The 19,219-nt window shown below is 38.6% G+C and overlaps 1 protein-coding gene and 1 long non-coding RNA gene across 19 annotated transcripts in view; one reads left to right on the top strand and one right to left on the bottom strand.

Annotated features, from left to right (window-relative positions):
• Nucleotides 1-19,219, top strand: part of LOC102161909 (uncharacterized) — a 144,509-nt gene that overhangs the window by 110,557 nt on the left and 14,733 nt on the right. For 14 of the 15 annotated variants that reach the window (XR_014811905.1, XR_014811900.1, XR_014811904.1 and 11 more), the window contains one exon: nt 1,686-1,798. This is a non-coding gene — a long non-coding RNA (uncharacterized LOC102161909). Of the gene's footprint in view, nt 1-1,685; nt 1,799-16,314; nt 16,478-19,219 lie in introns of those variants that run through there. The other variant, XR_014811902.1, reaches the window with a different exon arrangement.
• SLC12A1 (solute carrier family 12 member 1) overlaps nt 1-19,219 on the bottom strand; it is a 90,207-nt gene that overhangs the window by 32,452 nt on the left and 38,536 nt on the right. For all 4 annotated transcript variants that reach the window (XM_085021392.1, NM_001445000.1, NM_001445001.1 and 1 more), the window contains 6 exon segments: nt 18,834-18,957; nt 16,888-16,989; nt 14,818-14,973; nt 11,264-11,363; nt 10,389-10,500; nt 672-812 (listed from right to left, as the gene is read on the bottom strand). In XM_085021392.1, the coding sequence (XP_084877518.1) occupies nt 672-812; nt 10,389-10,500; nt 11,264-11,363; nt 14,818-14,973; nt 16,888-16,989; nt 18,834-18,957 (735 nt within the window).

A 19,219-nucleotide genomic window follows, 5' to 3' on the forward strand; every position in this document is an offset into this window, starting at 1 on the left:
TCTGAGATTCTCTTGGATTGTTTTAGAATTCTCTGACATAATTTAGATTATGAAAATCAGAACTAGAGAAAAATTCTATAATTTATCATAGAAGGGGAGAAAAAGGAAAGACTAAGGGAGAAAAAAATGGAGGAATTACGGGCTTCCATGCTCAACCATAGAGATTATTACATTTTATTTAATATTCTGGAAATAATTTAGGAGGAGAGAGAGATTTTACATCCAGATCACCAGGCATTTATTTAGTCGAGTCTTGCAGCTGCCCTCACACCATTTGCAAAAGACAAAAGGAAAAGAATGCCTGACTTGAGCATTGCTATATGCAGTATGAGATGTAAAAATAGTTTGAAGTTTTAATAGGATCTTGAATGTCGTCAACTAACAGAACAAATTTGCATTTCAATAAGTATGGGGACAGAATGTATGCTGTTGGCCAAAGGCAACCTCATTTTCCATTTCCAGTGTATCACCCATAGTTCATTGTAATGGAACCTCTCTGCTTTTGTTGTAGCTTTGCCTATCCCCAGGAATTCGAAATGAATTCCTTAACCATCTGCATTGATCTCTGATGCTCATCTGCCTACCTGGAGCCATTCCATGTGGGAACTTCATTAAAATGGAGTGCTAATTGCCTTTGGCCTTTGTTCTCATTCCCTCAATGCCAGCCTTACCTGAAGGAGGCTTCTAACTCCATCCCTGAAACAATCTGCTGCCACTGCAGCATAGAAAGCCTTGATTTTGTTCTTTATAAGCCAGGCCTGCTTTTTTGCCATGCCACTGTTCATCTCTTTAACACACAGCTTGCGCGGTCCCTGTATGACACAATGAAATATTGGTTAGAAGTCCTGCTATTGTACATCACACTGCTGTCATTTTCTAAAGGACGGAAATAGCCAGCAATGCCCAAGTGAGTTAAGAAATGGGAAAGAGGGAAAAACATCTCACTAAACAGGGTTCTCGGAAATTCAACCTTTTGGAAAGGACCTGGGCTGCTTATATTATTCGCTTTCCATGCAGACTGTCTAGATGTATTAACACCTGTTTAATTAATTGCCTCATACCAAATGAAAGAAGGAGCTGAGGGCATTGAGGTACATGAGGAAAATACTAAAAATGTGATTGAAGAAGTTGAGGATAAATACACAGTCAACAGAAATTGGCACTTGCCATCTACCTCTACAAGAATTAAATCATGAGTTGCTATAGCTACTGACACTCAACATCCCCTAGAAGAGTTCAGGGTGGAGATCAGGAGGTGAGGCACTCTATATTCTGGGAAAACGGGCAGAACAGCTCTTCAGATAGATTATTTTCAGGAGATTTTTATGCGTCCAATTCTTGCATCTCCTCATATCTAAAACCCTAAATACACTAAACCCTAATACACTAAAACCCTCATATCTAAAACCCTAAATACACTAAAACCCTTCATTGTGACATCTGCTCCTCACGACTAGAAGTAGCTTTCAGGAGACTAGCAGCAACCTCCTGTCAACTGTGTGCCTGATTTCAGGTACTTCCCTTCTTCTCCTTCATCACACATATACCAACCTTCCCTCCTAACTCTTTGGAGCAGTTTCTCAGAGCTCTCTGAAATGCTGCCTCTGGGCTATAGCCCTCATTTTGTCCCAAATAAAACTTAACTTACAACCCTCACGTTGTGCTTTTTTTTTTTTCTTTTTCAGTCAACACAACCTTTGACTCAATAGCGAGAGCCACACATTTAGGAACTCCAAGGAAATCTCAGCTAGAGCCCAGTTTCAAGAAATGTGACAGCACTCTTGTGAGCCAAAACATGGTGAGTTTCAAATTCTGGCACAATCATCCCATCTTGACAATTCAAGAGGCCCTTTCATTGCTTTTTGTGAGCGGTGAAGACACCCTTGCATCACTCTTCCCTATGTTATGTTGATGTACTCCTGTTCAAATAAATTGAAATTTCACACCCATCCGTGAATTTGGTGGGAACAAAAGTTCACATACCTATGGCATAGGAGGCATAGAACAAATTAGGAGAGAAGGAGGCAGGTGGTGGTAAATGAAGCATTTTGTAATTTCAAGATTTGAGTTCTGGAAACTCATTTTTAATTAAAATTTTGGTTCTTGTTTCTCCTTCCTTAAAGATCCATCCTAGCTCTATACTTTGCATATTTCAAATCAACCCCAAAGGTATTTCTGATTTTCTACTATGTGACTGACAAGGCTACAAATCTACCATTTTCCTAGGAAATCTTTCAATTCATGGAGAGATTTGGTATTTTATTGATTGTCTTAGATTTCTTGCTAACCACCTGGGATCTTAGTAAAATGTAGTGTGAGGAACTGCAGTGTGTCTCAAGGTTCTATATTTCTAACAAACTCCCAGGTGACACAGATGCTGCTGATCCTTAGACCATGCTTGGAGCCATAGTCTTTGAGGGTCTTGGATTGAAGAGAAAGGGCTTGGTGTATATGAAGAAAAAATACCAGGTTTTGTATTCAGGCAGAATTGGGTTGTAAACTTGGCCACTTTGGAGGTAATTAATAATCTCTGAGTTTTGATGTTATTCTGAAATAGAGAACAAATAGTTATTCTGCAGGTTTTTTTTCAAGTAGTCGTGATAAAGTGACTACTATGATGTATGGAATATAGTATGTGTTCATCAGAAATTGATGTTTATTATAGTAAACGAGTGCTCTTGTCGAGATCCCAAACCTAATCCCATCCTTTTGTTTGTTCTACAACAGAGCTGAAAGTGCACTGAACTAGGAGCAGAGTGTTGGGTTTAGAGTTGGCTCTGGCACTGATGAAATGATACCCTGAGTGTGCCATTTGTCTTCTGTGGGCTCTACATTTATAAGAATAAGAAAATTATCTAGGCCATCACTGTCCAGTATGATAGCCCTTATCCATGTGTTGCTATTGAGCATTTGAAATGTGGCTGGTCCACATTGAGATGTACTGGAAATGTAAAGCACACACTGGAATTTGAAGACTTAGTATGAAAAAAGAATGCAAAACATCTCACTAATATTTTTGTATTGATTGCATATTGAAATGATAATATTCTGGATGCATTGCATTTACTGGTTTCTTTGTACTTTAATTGGCGACTAAAATTTTTTAAATTACATATGTAGCACATGTTATACTTCTATTACACAATACTAGATGTTCTCTGGGATTTCTCCCATCTTAATATTCTTTTGAAATTGGGTCAGATTATTTATGTACTTATTTTTATCAGAATATTTTTAAGACCACACCAACATATCAAAACAGTTGGGGGAGTTCCCGTCGTGGCGCAGTGGTTAACGAATCCGACTAGGAACCATGAGGTTGCGGGTTCGGTCCCGGCTCTTGCTCAGTGGGTTAACGATCCGGCGTTGCCGTGAGCTGTGGTGTAGGTTGTAGACGCGGCTCAGATCCTGTGTTGCTGTGGCTCTGGCGTAGGCCGGTGGCTACAGCTCCGATTCAACCCCTAGCCTGGGAACCTCCATATGCCGCGGGAGCGGCCCAAGAAATATCAACAACAACAACAACAACAAAAAAAAAGACAAAAGACAAAACAAACAAACAAAACAAAACAAAACAAAAAAAACAGTTGGGTAATTTATGTTTCACTTAAAAAACAAGAACCTCCAATGAGGATGGAGAAGATAAAAATATAGAAAGGGTAGGAAAGATAGTTATCAAACCAGAAGACCTAGGCTGATAAAAGATATATCCTTATACATCAAATTTTGCTCAGGGTTCTAAATTGTCAATGCATTTTGAACCACCCTTCCTGAGCATTATTTATACCATCAATTGCAAAAGAAGAAATATTTTATTCAAGGAACCTGAATGACAGTAAGAGCCATGAGATAGAAGAAAAACCAACAGCTAGAAAATGTATCAGAACATCAGTACATTGAGTTGAACCACAGTGACTATGCCCACTGAGGAGAATGGCATTTATTTAAATAAATAAGTTCTAATGTATATCTATGAGTATTACAAAAATCAAAATTAAACATTAATTGTAACAAAGAAATTTACTTTAATGCCTTAATTTGCCATACTGAGAAGTCATAAAAATATTTCATGCAGAATCTCCTTTTGCTAAAAGTGATTATAATTTCCTTGTAGCACAGTTATTAATGTGAGGCAAGGCTGCAATACAAATGTAGTATGAGAAAAGCAAACTAAAAAAAAGGGAAGACATACTGGAATGTAATTATTCAACATTCAAATATGTCATAATCACAAACAGGGACTTTACCATCCAACTAAAATATAAAGATTAGCTTAGATCCAAAATATGAGTATATAAATTAATTTAGAATTTGAATAAAGAAGCTCTAAGATTTTTGTATGTAATATAACTTCGACATTGGTTGAAAAAGCAGTAAAGGAATTTTAATTATTTAGTCTGGATAAGAAATTGATGTGACAGTACTTCAAATAAATGAATATTATGGAAAGAATTTGCAAAAGATTTCCAATATATTGGAATCAAATAGAGGAATTTGGGCCAAATGCAGTGTTCTTTCCAACTTGTATATTTTAAAATATTGAATCCTATTGCTCTGTCTTAGCTTTCATTGCCTGTCTGGTTGGAACTGTGGGAAAGAAAATTCTCTCTCTGAGCTGGTACATATTTCATCTCACCATGCATCCTAGTGCCCACTCAAAGGTCATTTCATTCTTCCAATATTTTGTTATATCGCTCTTTTATTAATCTCATGACAGAGATTCAACAACTGCAAAAGAATAAATGCATCTTAAAAAAGCATTTTCTTCTTGACAGAGGTGAAAGTTGAGATTAAAAGAAAGGATAATGATAGAAGGGGAAAAAAAATGAGAATTTTAGTTTTCCCTGGGTTATCTATGCTTGAACTGGCCTCCATTAGGCATAGAGTTAAAAGTTGGTTGTATTCCCTGACTTTTCTTAAGAGATTTTTTTTTTTTTGAATTGATAAACATGCTTTTATTTACATTTTGGTCCCCAATATCACTTTTAGCATACTTGGTTGCCCCAAATATTCCACTTACTTTTCTTTGTTGCCTTTTTTTTTTTTTTTTTTTTTTTTTTTTATTTTCCCACTGTACAGCAAGGGGGTCAGGTTATCCTTACATATATGCATTACAATTACAGTTTTTCCCCCATCCTTTCTTCTGTTGCAACATGAGTATCTAGACATAGTTCTCAATGCTATTCAGCAGGATCTCCTTGTAAATCTATTCTAAATTGTGTCTGATAAGCCCAAGCTCCCGATCCCTCCCACTCCCTCCCCCTCCCATCAGGCAACCACAAGCTTAAGAGATTTTTTGAGTTGAAAGAGATCTTTAGGTTTTATTAAGATATTTTGTAAATTTTCAAAAAAAAAAAAAAAAGGAGAAAGGGTAAGAGTTAGGGTGAAATCTTGTTAAAAGGGAATCTACATGGGAAAGCTGGTCAAGCGTTATTCCATTTCTTCTTTCCAGTGAGAGCGCAGAACAGGACAATTGAGTATTAAAGAATATTAAATAGTAGAAAAAGATTAATCAAAATATAGCTACATCTTGGTACACATAGGTGAAATGACTAAAAGAACACCAAAGAAACTCATACACCTTTGCTTTTGGAGGGGGAGAGAGCCATGGGGCTAAGTGGTTATAAAGAGGACTTTAGCTTGATCTGTGATGGTTTATTTCATTTGGAAAGTGGGTGGAACACCAAAAACTAACACAATATTATAAATCATCTATACTCCAGTTTAAAAGAGAAAGCGAGTAGAAGCATCTAAGACAAAAATGTTAACTGTTATTAATTAGGAGAAAAAAATATGGGTATTGTTTTATTGACTATAGTTTCATCATATAAAATCACCAGTGTTCAACAGCTTTCAACATACAAAAATGTAAACTTCACATGATTCAACCTAATGAATTTAATTAAAAATTTTTTTCTTCTTCTTTTTTTTTTTTTTTCTTCTTTTTAGGGCCACATCTACAGCATATGGAGGTTCCTGGGGTTGAATTGGAGCTGCAGCTGCCAGCCTAGGCCACAACCATAGCAATGCCAGATCTGAGCCGTAGCTGCAACCTACATCTTGCATCATGGCAATGCCAGATCCTTAACCCACTGAGTGATGCCAGGGGTCGGCTCTGCATCCTCATGGATATTAGTCGGATTCTTAACCTGCTGAGCGAACTCCAACCTAATTAGTTAGGAAGCCCCAACCTAATATTTAAAAACAAAAATAGAAGCAATTAAAAAATATTTTTTAGTTATCATCACAACAAAATGCACTTCATAAAAGACACAGAGTTCCTGTTGTGGCACAGGAGAAACCAATCCAACAAGTATCTGTGAGGATGGCAGGTTCAACCCCTGGTCTCACTCAGTGGGTAGGGGACCCTGGCCTCACTCAGTGGGTCGGGGATCCTGCATTGCTGTGAGTTGTGGTGTAGGTCAAAGACCTGTGTTGCTGTGGCTGTGGCACAGGCCGGCAGCTGTAGCTCCAATTATACCCCTAGCCTGGCAACTTCCATATGTCACAGGTGTGGCCCTAAAAACCAAAAAAAACCAAACCAAAACAAAACAAAACAAAAAGCACCAAAAACCAAAACATAAAAGACAAACAACAAAAAGGGACAGCACTGTAAACTTGAAAGCCTTTTTCAATTTTAAGATAAATAAAATTCAGAAAAGAGGTAGTGTTGCATTTTTTTTTTCTTTTTGGCAATAACGCTTTACCTGATTGGCATTCTAAATCCCAGATCAGTTGGGTCACCTTTTGTCTTTAAGGTATATATGTTTTAATAAAAAACACCCTACCTTTAAATGCAAAATTGAGAAGCACATGAGCAAGTGACTGCTGAAGCACAATGCTATGTCATATGATGAGCTAATGCTGTAGGGTTTTTAGAACTGAATGTGGTATACTCAGAGAAGAGTACATAAATCCAACCTAAGTTATCTGTAGTGGTTGGTTTTACTATCTCTCCAACTTCTATGAATAAGTAAGGAAACTGATTGACAAAGAAAGGCAGTTTGTTTGTTTGTTTGTCCTTTTAGGGCCACACTCACAGCATATGGAGGTTCCCAGGCTAGGGGTTGAATTGGAGTTGCAGCTGCCAGCCTATACCACAGCAACACCAGATCCAAGCCACATCTACAACTTACACCACAGCTCATGGCAAAGCCAGGTCCTTAATCCACTGAGCAAGGCCAGGGATTAAACCTGTGTCCTCATGAATACTAGTCAGATTTCCTTTCCACTGAACCATGATGGGAATTCTCTGTTTGTTTGTTTTGTATAACGTGGTACATGGATAGAATTGGTGGGGGTCATAACTTTTGGATTAATATTTGTCTGTTGCTAAATCCACTGAACTTAATATTTGTCTGTTGCTAAATTCTCATATTAGGGAATGCCAGAAGATGGAATCCCATTCCCTCTAGTCTTCATATAGGGGATGAGTGAGGCACACAAGAAGAAAATTACTTACATGTTGAATATAAATTATGTCACTGATTTATTATGCGGGAATTCAAGGAATCATAGACAATGGATTCCTTAAAAAGGATCTCCCCTCCCCTCAATTTGTTCTGATGAAGGGTCTTTCATTTAGAATCTTTAGGCCAAGTAGAAAAATGCAAGAGGAGGAAAAGGCCCTAATGGGTGAGCTAAGAGTTAGTTGAATAGTTGGAAGGCTACAGTGTGGGCTTGGGGCCAGGCAAAAGAATGATTCTTAATTTCAATTTCAGCAGCTTTGAGTGCTATGCCTTCTGGTCCTTTAAAAATGCCTCTTTGCAGGAAATGGCAACTGGAGTCACGGGCTTTATGTCTACCCACCACCATGGAAATGCTAGTGAGCTCTTAGTCTTGCTCCTTCCATGTAGTGTATGGCACTTCAAGCCAGTACTTCAAACCAGCACTTCAAGTAACTGAAGGTCACCAGAGGGATTGAGCATAGAGCCTGCTATCCTGTGATTAGTGAGTGGGAATGGATATCTCACTGTTCCATCATGATCAAGCCGATGTATACCTAAAGGTCCAGGATCCAGTGTCTGGACCTGGTTTCTCTAAGAATGTTTTAGGTTTCTGCTGAAGGGGATATATTTTCAGAATGAAAATGCAACTAGTGTACCAAAGAATACATAATAATAATAACAACTAAAATTAATTGAGCATTTCCTGTTTGACAGACACTAAGCTAAGCACTAGAAAGCTTATCCTACAAAATTCTAACAACTCTGTAACAACCATAGGTGCTACTATTACTATTTTTTAATGTTATTCCATTTTATAACTGAGAAAATTTAAGCATAGGAAGACTAAATTATATGCCCAAAGAATTCATAGCTAATAGGTGACAAAACAGTGATTCAGAGCTTGACTCTGTGTCTCAGAAATCCATGAGCACCAGCTTCCTAGAGTTAAAAATTAAATTGTTGTCTCTCCACATCATTGTACCATTTAACCTTTTCCACAAGGTTGGCCTGACCACTAATCATTATGCTCTTGGAACAGAAATTTAATGGTATGCCGACTTTCTTTTCATCCCCTTCCATCTGTTTTTTGCAAAGAAGATTGACAAATGAGCATGGAATTGAAAAATGCTGACAGCATTTGCAGCCCCAGGAGCTCACAGAAAGTAACTAACTAGAAAGTCATTAACTGATACAGTAACTATTTTCTGTCCCCAAGAGAACCTCAGTACCTGGGAGCAAAGAAGGCTCTTGGGCCTTACTCAGAAAGACCAGCATAGTGATGGATGGCATGGTCCTAATATACATATCAAACAACAGGGCCATTAGAGGTACAGCCTTAAGTACCTACTTCACATGAAATAATACTCCAAAACCATACTCTTTTGTTATAGTTAGAGCAGCAAAGAGTTACTTAAAAGTAATATCGCATCTCTATAAAAAGACCTTTTCTCCCTTGCCAATATATGACTGTTTATACCCCCAGTTCATTTCTCCTGCCCTAAAGATATCTTATTGCCTGCTAAACTAAGTTTTCTCTAAATAGCTAGAGAAGAAAAACACCCCAAACTGCTTATTCCATCAAAACCAGCTTCTGTATTATATTGGCCAAAATGAAATCCACTAATCCAGGGCACAGAAGTTGATAATATGAGAGAAGCGTGCTTGATCAGATTTTTAAAAATCCTCTGGAGTCACTGTGAGTCATTACTTAACCTGTCAATCTTACGTAGTCAGTAGGATTCCCTCTATCCCCATGGGATAACTACATTGAGTTATTGAGTTGTTTGCGTTACCATCACATAAGCACTGAGAGGAAAGAATATGACTAGCTTGCTTCATATTGCATTTAGAGTACTGCCAGGTGTAAAAGATGCTTAAGTGCTGGCCATGATGATGTGTGGTAAATTAGCCCCTGCATCATAGCACAATCGAATGCCCCAGGGTTACACAGCTTCCTGACAGCCCTATTCCCTGGCAGGTACTAAAAGTTTAGGTGGGGGTGCCCAACCCTAACAGCACTCAGAGGGATACAGGTCTGCTAAGGCTTTCTCCTCATGCTCCAACACCAAGCACAATCAGGGGACCTGGACTGACATCCTGGCTCTGCCACTTTCTTGTCATGGGAAGCTGTGCACAATTTAATTTTCCTAAATCTCACTTTTCTAATCAGTAAAATGAGAACAGGTCTTTTTTTTTCCCCCTTTCTACCTCACTAGACCATTATGTAGATGAAATAAAAACTGTAGAAAAATACTTTGAAGAATAGGTAAGTACTATGATAATACATTGATGCTGCTGAAGATTTTGAGTGGTGTGTGTGTGGGAGAGAGAGAGAGCATGGTGTGGGAATTCAAGTAGAGGTAGGCTGGTTTGGAGGACTTAGACTTATTACATTGTTGTAATTGTAATGCTTTCTCCTCACTTTAGAGATTGGTGATTGGTCAATAATTATGGTTAAATGTCTAGCATCTACTTTGAATACCTCCTGGGAAAACCACCAGTAAATTCTCATTAGTCTACTACATAATTCCTGAATAAAAAGGAACTCATGCACTTCTGAATGTTTATCTCGGGCATGGAAAACTTGGTTTAACTCCCTAGCTATCTATAGTGTCATCAAGTTTATCCAAATATTTAATTTAAATTCTACGTGCTGTCATTTAAGGCCATTATATCTGGCTCTCTCCTCATCAGTTAATCTATATGATAGCGCTCTCTGGCTATTCTATCCTGTCATTTTTCTGGGGACAGTTAATACCCCAAATGTTTTCATTTTATTTCAGAGCCAGTTCTCTTTTTCTGACTCAAAGGCCATCATTTAGAAATACTTATCACTTTTAGTTAGTCTCCTGTGAAATCTGAAACACATTTTATCCACTTGTTTAAGTTCAACACAGGTGAGTAGGGAGGAAAAGCACCTTCTGGGGATTAAGTGGTTCTTACCACAAAGACTTCACAGCAGATGCAAAGGCCACTGTTCTTGGTGAAGGCGTGAGTTATATCCAAGAGAGCAGGTCTTGACATGGGCCCCCCTGTTAAGACAATGCACTGGGGCCTGGAAGTGGAGAAGAAAAGATGTGAGAACTGATCATGGCAAGAAGGCTGTGAGCCCAGAGACACCCCAATGGAACGGGTTGGTACAGAAGGCTTGGCAAAGTGAGACAACTGTTCTCCTAGACATTTCTTAGGTTTCTTACTAAAAGTCTTGGATCATCATGACGTCCTATCCAGCCTGCTATCTTTCTATTCTTAGTTTAGTTAGTGACAGTAGAAATTTAAAGTAAGGAAAAGGTAGTCTTGGTCTCCCCTTGTCTTTTCCCTCTGGACATCACCCTACCCCGAGTCCCTAACACAACCTGTCCTTCTTCAGCCAGTATTTTCATGTTATTTTCCTTCACCCTTCTTGCAAAGTTTGTATTTTTGATGTTCCAATCAAAATAAGACAGAACTAATGAAGTGCTTAAAGTGTAACTTCTAAGGGAATTCAGTAAGCCACAAATTCCTTAAGCTGAATGGAGACAGCAACAATGATTAAAGTGTGTGGGGATTTGGGGACATCTCTCTGAAGTTATGTCATGGAGATCACCTCTCTATCTCTGTGCATGAAGGGCCACAGATAGCACCATGAGGGTTTATATTTGGGGATGGGCAGAGTTCAGAGTAGAAGAGAAGAAGCATCAATTCACAGGAGGTTCTGTTGTGAAAATGTGGCAGTTAGAATATTCCCATAAAGCATGTAACTAGTGCATTTGTCTCCTGTAAAGGAAAGCTACTTTTAATGTGGAATGACACCAGGATGCCTAAGAAGCCAATTTTACCTGAAATTTTTCACATGGTCTTCCACAGTAGTTAGTTCCAAAGCATTGTCTAAAGCGCTCACGTAGGAAAGAGCCTGCGTGGAGGAGCCCCAGTTCACATCTGTGGAGAAATTGGCATAAAAACACTGAGCTTCCTTCTGTAAATGTGGCTATATTTTCTAAGCCATTCCCTTCTATGCTTTTCCTTGGCTATGGCAGCAGTGACACATGCCCAAATGAGAGAAAACATAATGTAGTGTTTCCTAGAAAGAACGCTTCTGTGAACACTTGCTGAATTCTTAGACATGAGACCTCTTTCCAGCTAAGGATCAGACTTTAAAGCTGCAGCCTGAGAAACCTTACTCAATGGGAGAGGCTGTGTTATATCCACATTGCTGGCAGATAGACTTTGGAAAATGGTCAGCCCCCGAAAAAATTCAAGAGGCCTTCACAAATTCTTAAATTGAAAAGAGGCATTTCTGCATACATAGAGGGCAACAATCTTTATATTTTGAATGATAAAACTGAATAGCTCAGAAATTTCTTACTTCTGGATGTCCATGAACAGGGTCTTTTTTTTTTTTTTTTAATTTTTTTAGGGCCACACCCACAGCATATGGAGGTTCCCAGGCTAGGGATCAAATCGGAGCTGTGGCTGCTGGCCTACACCACAGCCACAGCAACCCAGGATCCAAGCCTATAGCACAGCTCACGGCACTGCTGGATCCTTAACCCACTGCACGAGGCCAGGGATTGAACCTGCATCCTCTTGGATGCTAGTCAGATTTGTTTCCACTGAGTCATGATGGGAACTCCCAGGGTCATTCTTTGTCAAGCATTTTAGTTTGATTTTTTAGGGCCTAATCTTCATAATAAGGGAAGTAAGCACTACCATGTTCTGACTTTAAAAACAAAATAAATGTTAGATGGATCCTCTAAATTTTATAAGCCCGTGATGGGAATGTACAGATTCGCCCCAGATGGCAGACAGGGCCATCTCCCTAGTCTTGCTCAGAATAGTCAGGAAAATGATGAGAGGTAATTATCTGAAGATAAAGAATATTAACATCAATTAAGTGTTGACTATGTATTGGGCACTTAGCATGCCTTAGGTTATTATATTCTTACAAAAATTCTATTAGTCAACTGGATGTTTATGCGCAAAAAAGTCAACCTTGAGCCATTCCTCATACCATATACAAAAATTAACTCAAAATGGATAAAAGACATAAATTAAAAATCTAAAGCACTGGAGTTCCCAGTGGCCTGGTTCCCAGTGACCTGGCTGTGGTGTAGGCCAGCTGCTATAGCTCCAATTTGACCCCTAGCCTGGGAACCTCCATATGCCACGGGTGTGGCCCTAAGAAGACCAAAGGAAAAAAAAAAATCTAAAGCACTAAAACTTTGAGAAGAATTAGGAAAAGATAGATTAGAAACAAAAAAGCCAAACCACAAAAGCCAAAAAAAATGATACACTAGAATTTATAGGAATTAGAATGTCTGCTCTTCAAAACAAACTATAAAGAAAATGAAAAGACAAGTCATAGAGCTATAGAAGCATTTACAAAACATGTACTGCTAAAGGATTTGCATCCAGAATGTATAAAGAGATCTCACAGATCTTTACTAAGGAATAATACAAAAACAAACAACTCAAAAAATGGGCAAATGATTTAAACAGGCACTTGGCAAAAGAAGAGGTGTGATGGTAAATAAGATGTTCAACATCATTAGTCACTGGGAAAATGCAAACCAAACCACAATAGGTAGTAGTCTACTTCGACTAAAATAAAAAATAAACTGATAATAATAAGTGGTGCCAGGAATGTGGAGCAACTAGGGCGTTCATTCATTGCTGTTAGTGATGGAAAATGATACTGCTACTTTGGAAAGCAGTTTGGCAGTTTCTTATAAATTATGTATACACTTACATAATAATAAATGCCACTCCTACGGAAATGAAAACATAGGTCCACATAAAGCCCTGTATGTGAATGTTTATAGCACCTTTAGCTATAATCACCACAAGCTGCAAACAACCTAAACGTCCATCAACTGGTGAATACATTTTTTAAAAATTTGAGAAATATTCATACAATGAAATACTACTCAGTGGTAAAAAGGAACAAACTACTTATAAATGCAACAACATGGATGAATCTAAAAACATGTGAATTGAAAGAAAGCTTACACCAATGTTATATACTAAATGGTTTTACGTAATATTCTGGAAAAGGCAAAGCTGTAGGAACAGAAATCACAAAAGTGGTTGCTAGTGGCTAAGTTGGGAGGATGAGACTGACTACACAGGAGTAGTGTAAAGGATCTTCTAGGGATGATGGAAATGTCCTCTGTCTTGGTTGTGATGGTGGTTACAAGACTGTATATATAAGTGTCTCAAAACTTACCGACTATACATCTATAAGGGGGTTAATATTACTACACATAAATTGCACTAGATGTTTAAAAATGCATAAAGTAATGAAGAAAAACAACCCAAAGTCTCCAAAGTAGTTACTACCTTCTCTACTTTCCTTGTGGAGTAAGAGTAAAGAGAGTGCGGGGTGGCTCACAGCCTGTCTGGCCCCTGAAACCCAACCTCTGAGTCTTGCACCCCTTCATCATTAGCCTCTCCGAGCTTCAATCCATCCTTCTCACTGGTTCTAAAGGTAACATCTAAAGTTCAGATCCAACTGATTGATCTATGGCAGCTTCTCATTGCTCCAGATTCTTTAGCATGACATTTAAGTCTCTTGTTTATCTGGGCAAGATACTCTTCCAGGCCCACCTCAGGCTCCTTCTCCTTAACACTCGAGGCCTCCATCTTGCTAAAGGCCCTGATGCTTTCTAAAAATGCCACATACTTTCACGCTTCCTAACTTCACTCACACTTTTCCTTCTTCCTGGAATAACTTTCTCTGGCTCTATCTGATTAACCAACCCCTGTCTCTTACTGTTATTTTTAAGAAGCTTATCTGGTCATTCAACAAATATTTATGAAACGCCTACTAGGTGTTGACCCTGGGAACACAAGCTATGAACCAGGGACGTTTTCTTGGACAACTCTAATCACAGTTAATCACTTCCTCTTCTTTCATCAGTAACTTCATGTCACGCTTATGGGTCTTTGCTATATTATAATATAGTTAATTGCTTATTGTGAGTCTGTGAACTCCTTGAGGACAGGGACTATATCTCCTTTATCAGGACTTTAGAAGGTGATATAGCGGAAAGCTTGTGGGGTTTGGTATCATATACACTTTGGTTAAAATATCAGCTCTATTACATCCTGACTGTTACCTCAGCAAGTGGTCACCTCTTTGAACTCGTTTCTTCAACTATTGATGGGACTAATAATACCTAATTTACACCATTATTCCAAGGATTAAATGAGTGCATAGTATACAATAGGTGCTCAACAAGGTTAACTATTATCATATTACATGACGTTATTAATACCTACCATACACACACAGCACCCCTAAACACATAGAAGCTGCCAAATAAATATTTGTTGAGTGAATGGATAGGTAGTTAGTGTTTTGGGGAACCCCACTCCACAGTCCTTATCTTACCTGGCTTCTTATAAGTCACATAGATATAGAGGAAGAACTCAATGACATAGGTAATGACAGCTGCCCACCAGTTGATGACAAACATGACTGCACAGCACAAAATAGCTCCAAAAAGAGATACCCACATGTTGTAAATACCATATGCAGGTCTCCATCCTGCAAGTAGAAAAACAAAATCTATGTGTGCAAGGAAAATTTCCATACTGTGACCATCATACCACTGTATATTATTAGAATGCAGGTAACATGTTTTTTTTTTCCCCTAGCTTCCTGTGATCTTGGCCCCCGGCCTATGAAAGTATAATTGCACCAAATAAGAATGCTATGAAATGCAGAAAACATGTAATTCCTGGTCTCTCCACACTTCCTGCATGCCCAGAGGTCTTCCAAAACTGCAAAACTCTATGATCTGATATCTATGCCATCAGGAGTTGAGAGGAGGCAGGAGAGATGGAAAGAGTGAGGGACAGCAGAGGAAGTGGGGGAGGGACAATTTGGTCTCCCAACAAAGATACACAAATGGGTTTATTGTTCCTTTGGAGAAGGCAGAGCAGTCATCAAAAGTCAATCCACTGACTTCATACTACTTCTTCTTTTACCCTAAAAGGATCATCCTTGCCCTTTCAGAAATAATAATCTATGGCAAAAGAGGGAGAACTTTTTCTGCAATGTCTTCTTCAACCTGATGCATTGATATGTCATGCATTTTGCAATGAAAACATTTCTCACCATTCACATATGGGGATTTCCTGTGTTCTGTCAGTTCCCTGAAATGAAGAAGCTGGGAGACAGTATGGTCAGGGTAAAGAAGCTCTGATTTGAAGGGCACATTTGCCCTATGGCTGAGGTATATTTTTAAGTTTAGAGTTGCCAAAACACAACAGAGCTTTCAGTCTTCAGGAGCAATTTGCAAAGTGGCCACAAGATGGAAATAGCACTTTGAGAACAATACTGGAAATGACCTTATTTTTCTCTGAGAGTTTGTGTGTGTGTGTGTGTGAGAGAGAGAGAGAGAGAGAGAGAGAGAGAGAAAGAAGGGGGAGTCATCTCCTAGGTTTGGTATCTGTGTGTCTCTATATGCTTTTCTATTTTTCCTCTTTTTCCCTCTTCCTCTTTCCCTCCTTTCTTCCACTCTTAAGCCTGCCAACCTCTATTAATTCATTTTGTTTTTTAAAAATGGACATACATGGCATGGAGGCACGCATTTCTATGATCCCTGTATTTACTGACTAGAACCTTCTGTTCTTTGCTTAGAGGCAGGCAATAAAACAGAAACAAAATTTCCTCAGTTATCTTCTGGAGCCTAGGGGTCTTGGGTGGATGAGGGCTCTCCTTCCATCTATATTTTGTTTTATTGGCATCTGGTTTTCCAAGGAGGGGTTTGAGATCCTGGCAAACCATAAAAAAGTGGAGATGTGTTTATATCCCTGATAAAAGTCCTCATAGTGAAGAACTTTCTGAAGGTCAATAACAACAAGTCTCTATTCTGGTGGAAAGGCAGAAGAAATTCTAATGGCCAGTGGAAGCAAAGAAGAGGTGAGGGATGACTAAACAGGAGAAGGTTCTTTGATGGGAAATTTTGTACCACTTTAAACCACAGTCTGAGGAGTGCTGAGTGTCACCAGCTTCAGTGTGAATCTGCATTGACTGCACTCAGCAGGTAATTATGGAAACTACTCATCCTTCTCTTCTGCACCATGGGCAGGAAACAAATTGATAGTAAGGAAGTTTCAAATATATACATTCATTCCACTTCTGTGGTCACTTTCACCCTGGAAATAAATAGTGGTGTTTTTCTACTGCTGAAATAAATGTGGTTTCTCTTGCAATGAATAATTTATTGCCGCAGGAGAAAATTGACTTTACGGTTGGTCAAAAAGGCCATTGCTCAAATGATTCTTTTTCTATTTCAGAAGTCATCCCCCCAACTTACCAAAATAAAGTGAATTACACTGCCCACTAGGATATAAGGAAACATATAAACACAAATTAAGCACATTTTCATTGACATTTCATTTTATTGAGACAAACTAAGTGTTTGCTTATTTTAGTTTTGAAAAATCAACTTACCTGGAGATTTGGCATAAGAAGCATGGAAGCAGGAGAAATTAATAAGTGCATATGAGGCGAGGAAAAAGTTGGAAATGATGGGAGCAATGGTATTCAGTTCCGCTGTGAACGAAGCAGAATTGAATATGTACATATGAGTGATGAGACCAGGGGCTGAACAGCTGTTACAGCCTGGAAGCTTGACTTTGTTTGGAAATTGAAAACATAGCTAGCATCTGTCAAAGTTTAAGAAGTTATTACTTTTTTTTTTTTTGAGGCTGCACTCCTTTACAAATACATTTTTAACCAGGGTTAATGTAAGAAACAAGAAAACTTACCAATTAGAAAATAGACGAGATCTCTACCTACAGAAAATTTGAGTGAGAGTGGGTTGAGGGCTTGGGGACCAGGCAGATGACAAACTCCTCTGTAGCTATGGCAGAGGTACCAAATCCAGCATTCGTTATCTGCTTTGTATATAATCAAAAGGTTCTGCAGGGTAGCAGGTTAGTTAAATACCAGGGCACCAGAACAATTTAATTGGATACATCTCTGCTTATAGCCAGCTCATTTGCTTTGACTTTCAGAACTTTTGTTAGTCATTTGCACTTTTCTACATCTCTGGAGAGTTCTACCTCTCAAGATTTGCCCCCCCCCCCAAAAAAAAAAAAAAAAGTTTTACCTCAGTAGCTAAATATCCTGTATGGTTTAGTCCTAGCTACGCTGTTTACTGTATAGTATAAAAATAATTTAGAGACATTCTCATTTTTCTGAAGGTCAGACAGCTATCAGCCTCATGGACGCAAATGCAGGTGGCATCTGAGTGTGACTCTACAATATGGATACCAGTAAGAAAGTAGGCAAAAATAGCTGCCACAAAGCTGGTGCCATGAAGCCAATCCAGAGGGTTCTGAAAGAGTGACTTTTAAGAATATTGAATTTATATGATTTTTGAAATTTTAGGCTATTTGCCCAAGAGCAGTCTAGGACAATAATTTGAAGTCTTAAGGCTTAAATGACATAATTGAAACCTATCTACCAATAATCACTTTTTTCATTTTTTAAAAATCTAACAAACATAAAATTTTTAAAAATTAAACCAAAAAGTGATTATATATAGACTCAGAGAGTCATGTTTTTCCCTCTTCAGCCTTGTAGGAATCTTAGGAGGAAGGATTCATGAATTGTAGTCACTTCCTGAGTTTATATGATAGGAAGAGCCCTCATTGTTTGGCACCACTGAGTTTGGCTCTGCTCGTCTTGCAGAGTTACCATCCTCCTTGTCTTTTTCTTCTTTTCCTCTGATATGCTCACCCACAATGGTGGTACCCTAGAGGGAAATGAAGGTGCAGACTGACACAGACACATGTGCCTCTCTAAGATTATGTAGCTGTGTCCATATTGCTTAGGGAGAAAGAGCTGGGGCAAGTGGTTCCCAAACCTTAGTGATTAATGAATTTGGGGAAATGTAAAAAAAAAAAAAAATGCAGATTCCTTATCACTAGAGATTTTGACTCTAACTCTGGGGTTAGGCCTGACAAATGTGCACTCTAACAAACTCACCGGTGATTTTCATTCTGACACAGGTGGTCAATGGACTACATTTTGGGAACAGACTCTTCAACTCTCTTGCTGGCTGCCATGCCTGGAGATGTAATGACAGGTGGCAGCTGGGGGACACTGTGGGATTAGATGATTTGGGGCAGGTTGGAGGAAGGATTCAGTTGTATTTGGTCAGATGGATTTCCAACATTCAGATTCAAAGAAGAGATTAAAGTCCAAAGCCTACTTCAAGTCCTCAAAGGCCCTCTACACACAAGGATTTCTCATTTCCTTCTTAGACAGACTCCACTATTCCCAAAAGGGGTATTAAACATAAAACAGGTAATTTCTCAAGCTCAAAGGAAAATGCTATGAGTAATCAGCAGAATTCTTTGGCTTTCAGTAAGAACAAGAAAACTACAAACCAATAAGAATGAACGCCATGGCTATAACAAAAGTGAGAAAGTATCCTCTCAAGGGTTCATTGTTTTTCCCATATCCCTTTGCAAAGAACTGCAGGGCTTTGTAGATGTTGTCCTTGCACAGAGCCTAATGGAAAAGAAGAGGAGAAATTCGTCATTTTTATCTATGCACAGTCATTCTCCCTGGGTGATTCAAACAAGAAGATCTGGGAAAAGACGAAGTGATACACAATATGAGGCACAAGTTAACACTGCAGTTTATCATTCTTTATATTATTTGAATCGATCTTGACTATGTGGCAGACATAGCATTTGAGCCAGATGCAAACATTAAACTGTTTCAGAAAATGATGGAAAATGATTGCCAGTGAGAATGGATATTTCCACTT

This window comes from Sus scrofa, chromosome 1, assembly GCF_054392235.1.
Source record: "Sus scrofa isolate SSC_HxYL_T2T_F1_AM1 chromosome 1, Sscrofa_HxYL_maternal_Yorkshire_Landrace_v2.0, whole genome shotgun sequence".
In the NCBI taxonomy this organism is placed as follows: Eukaryota; Metazoa; Chordata; class Mammalia; order Artiodactyla; family Suidae; genus Sus; species Sus scrofa.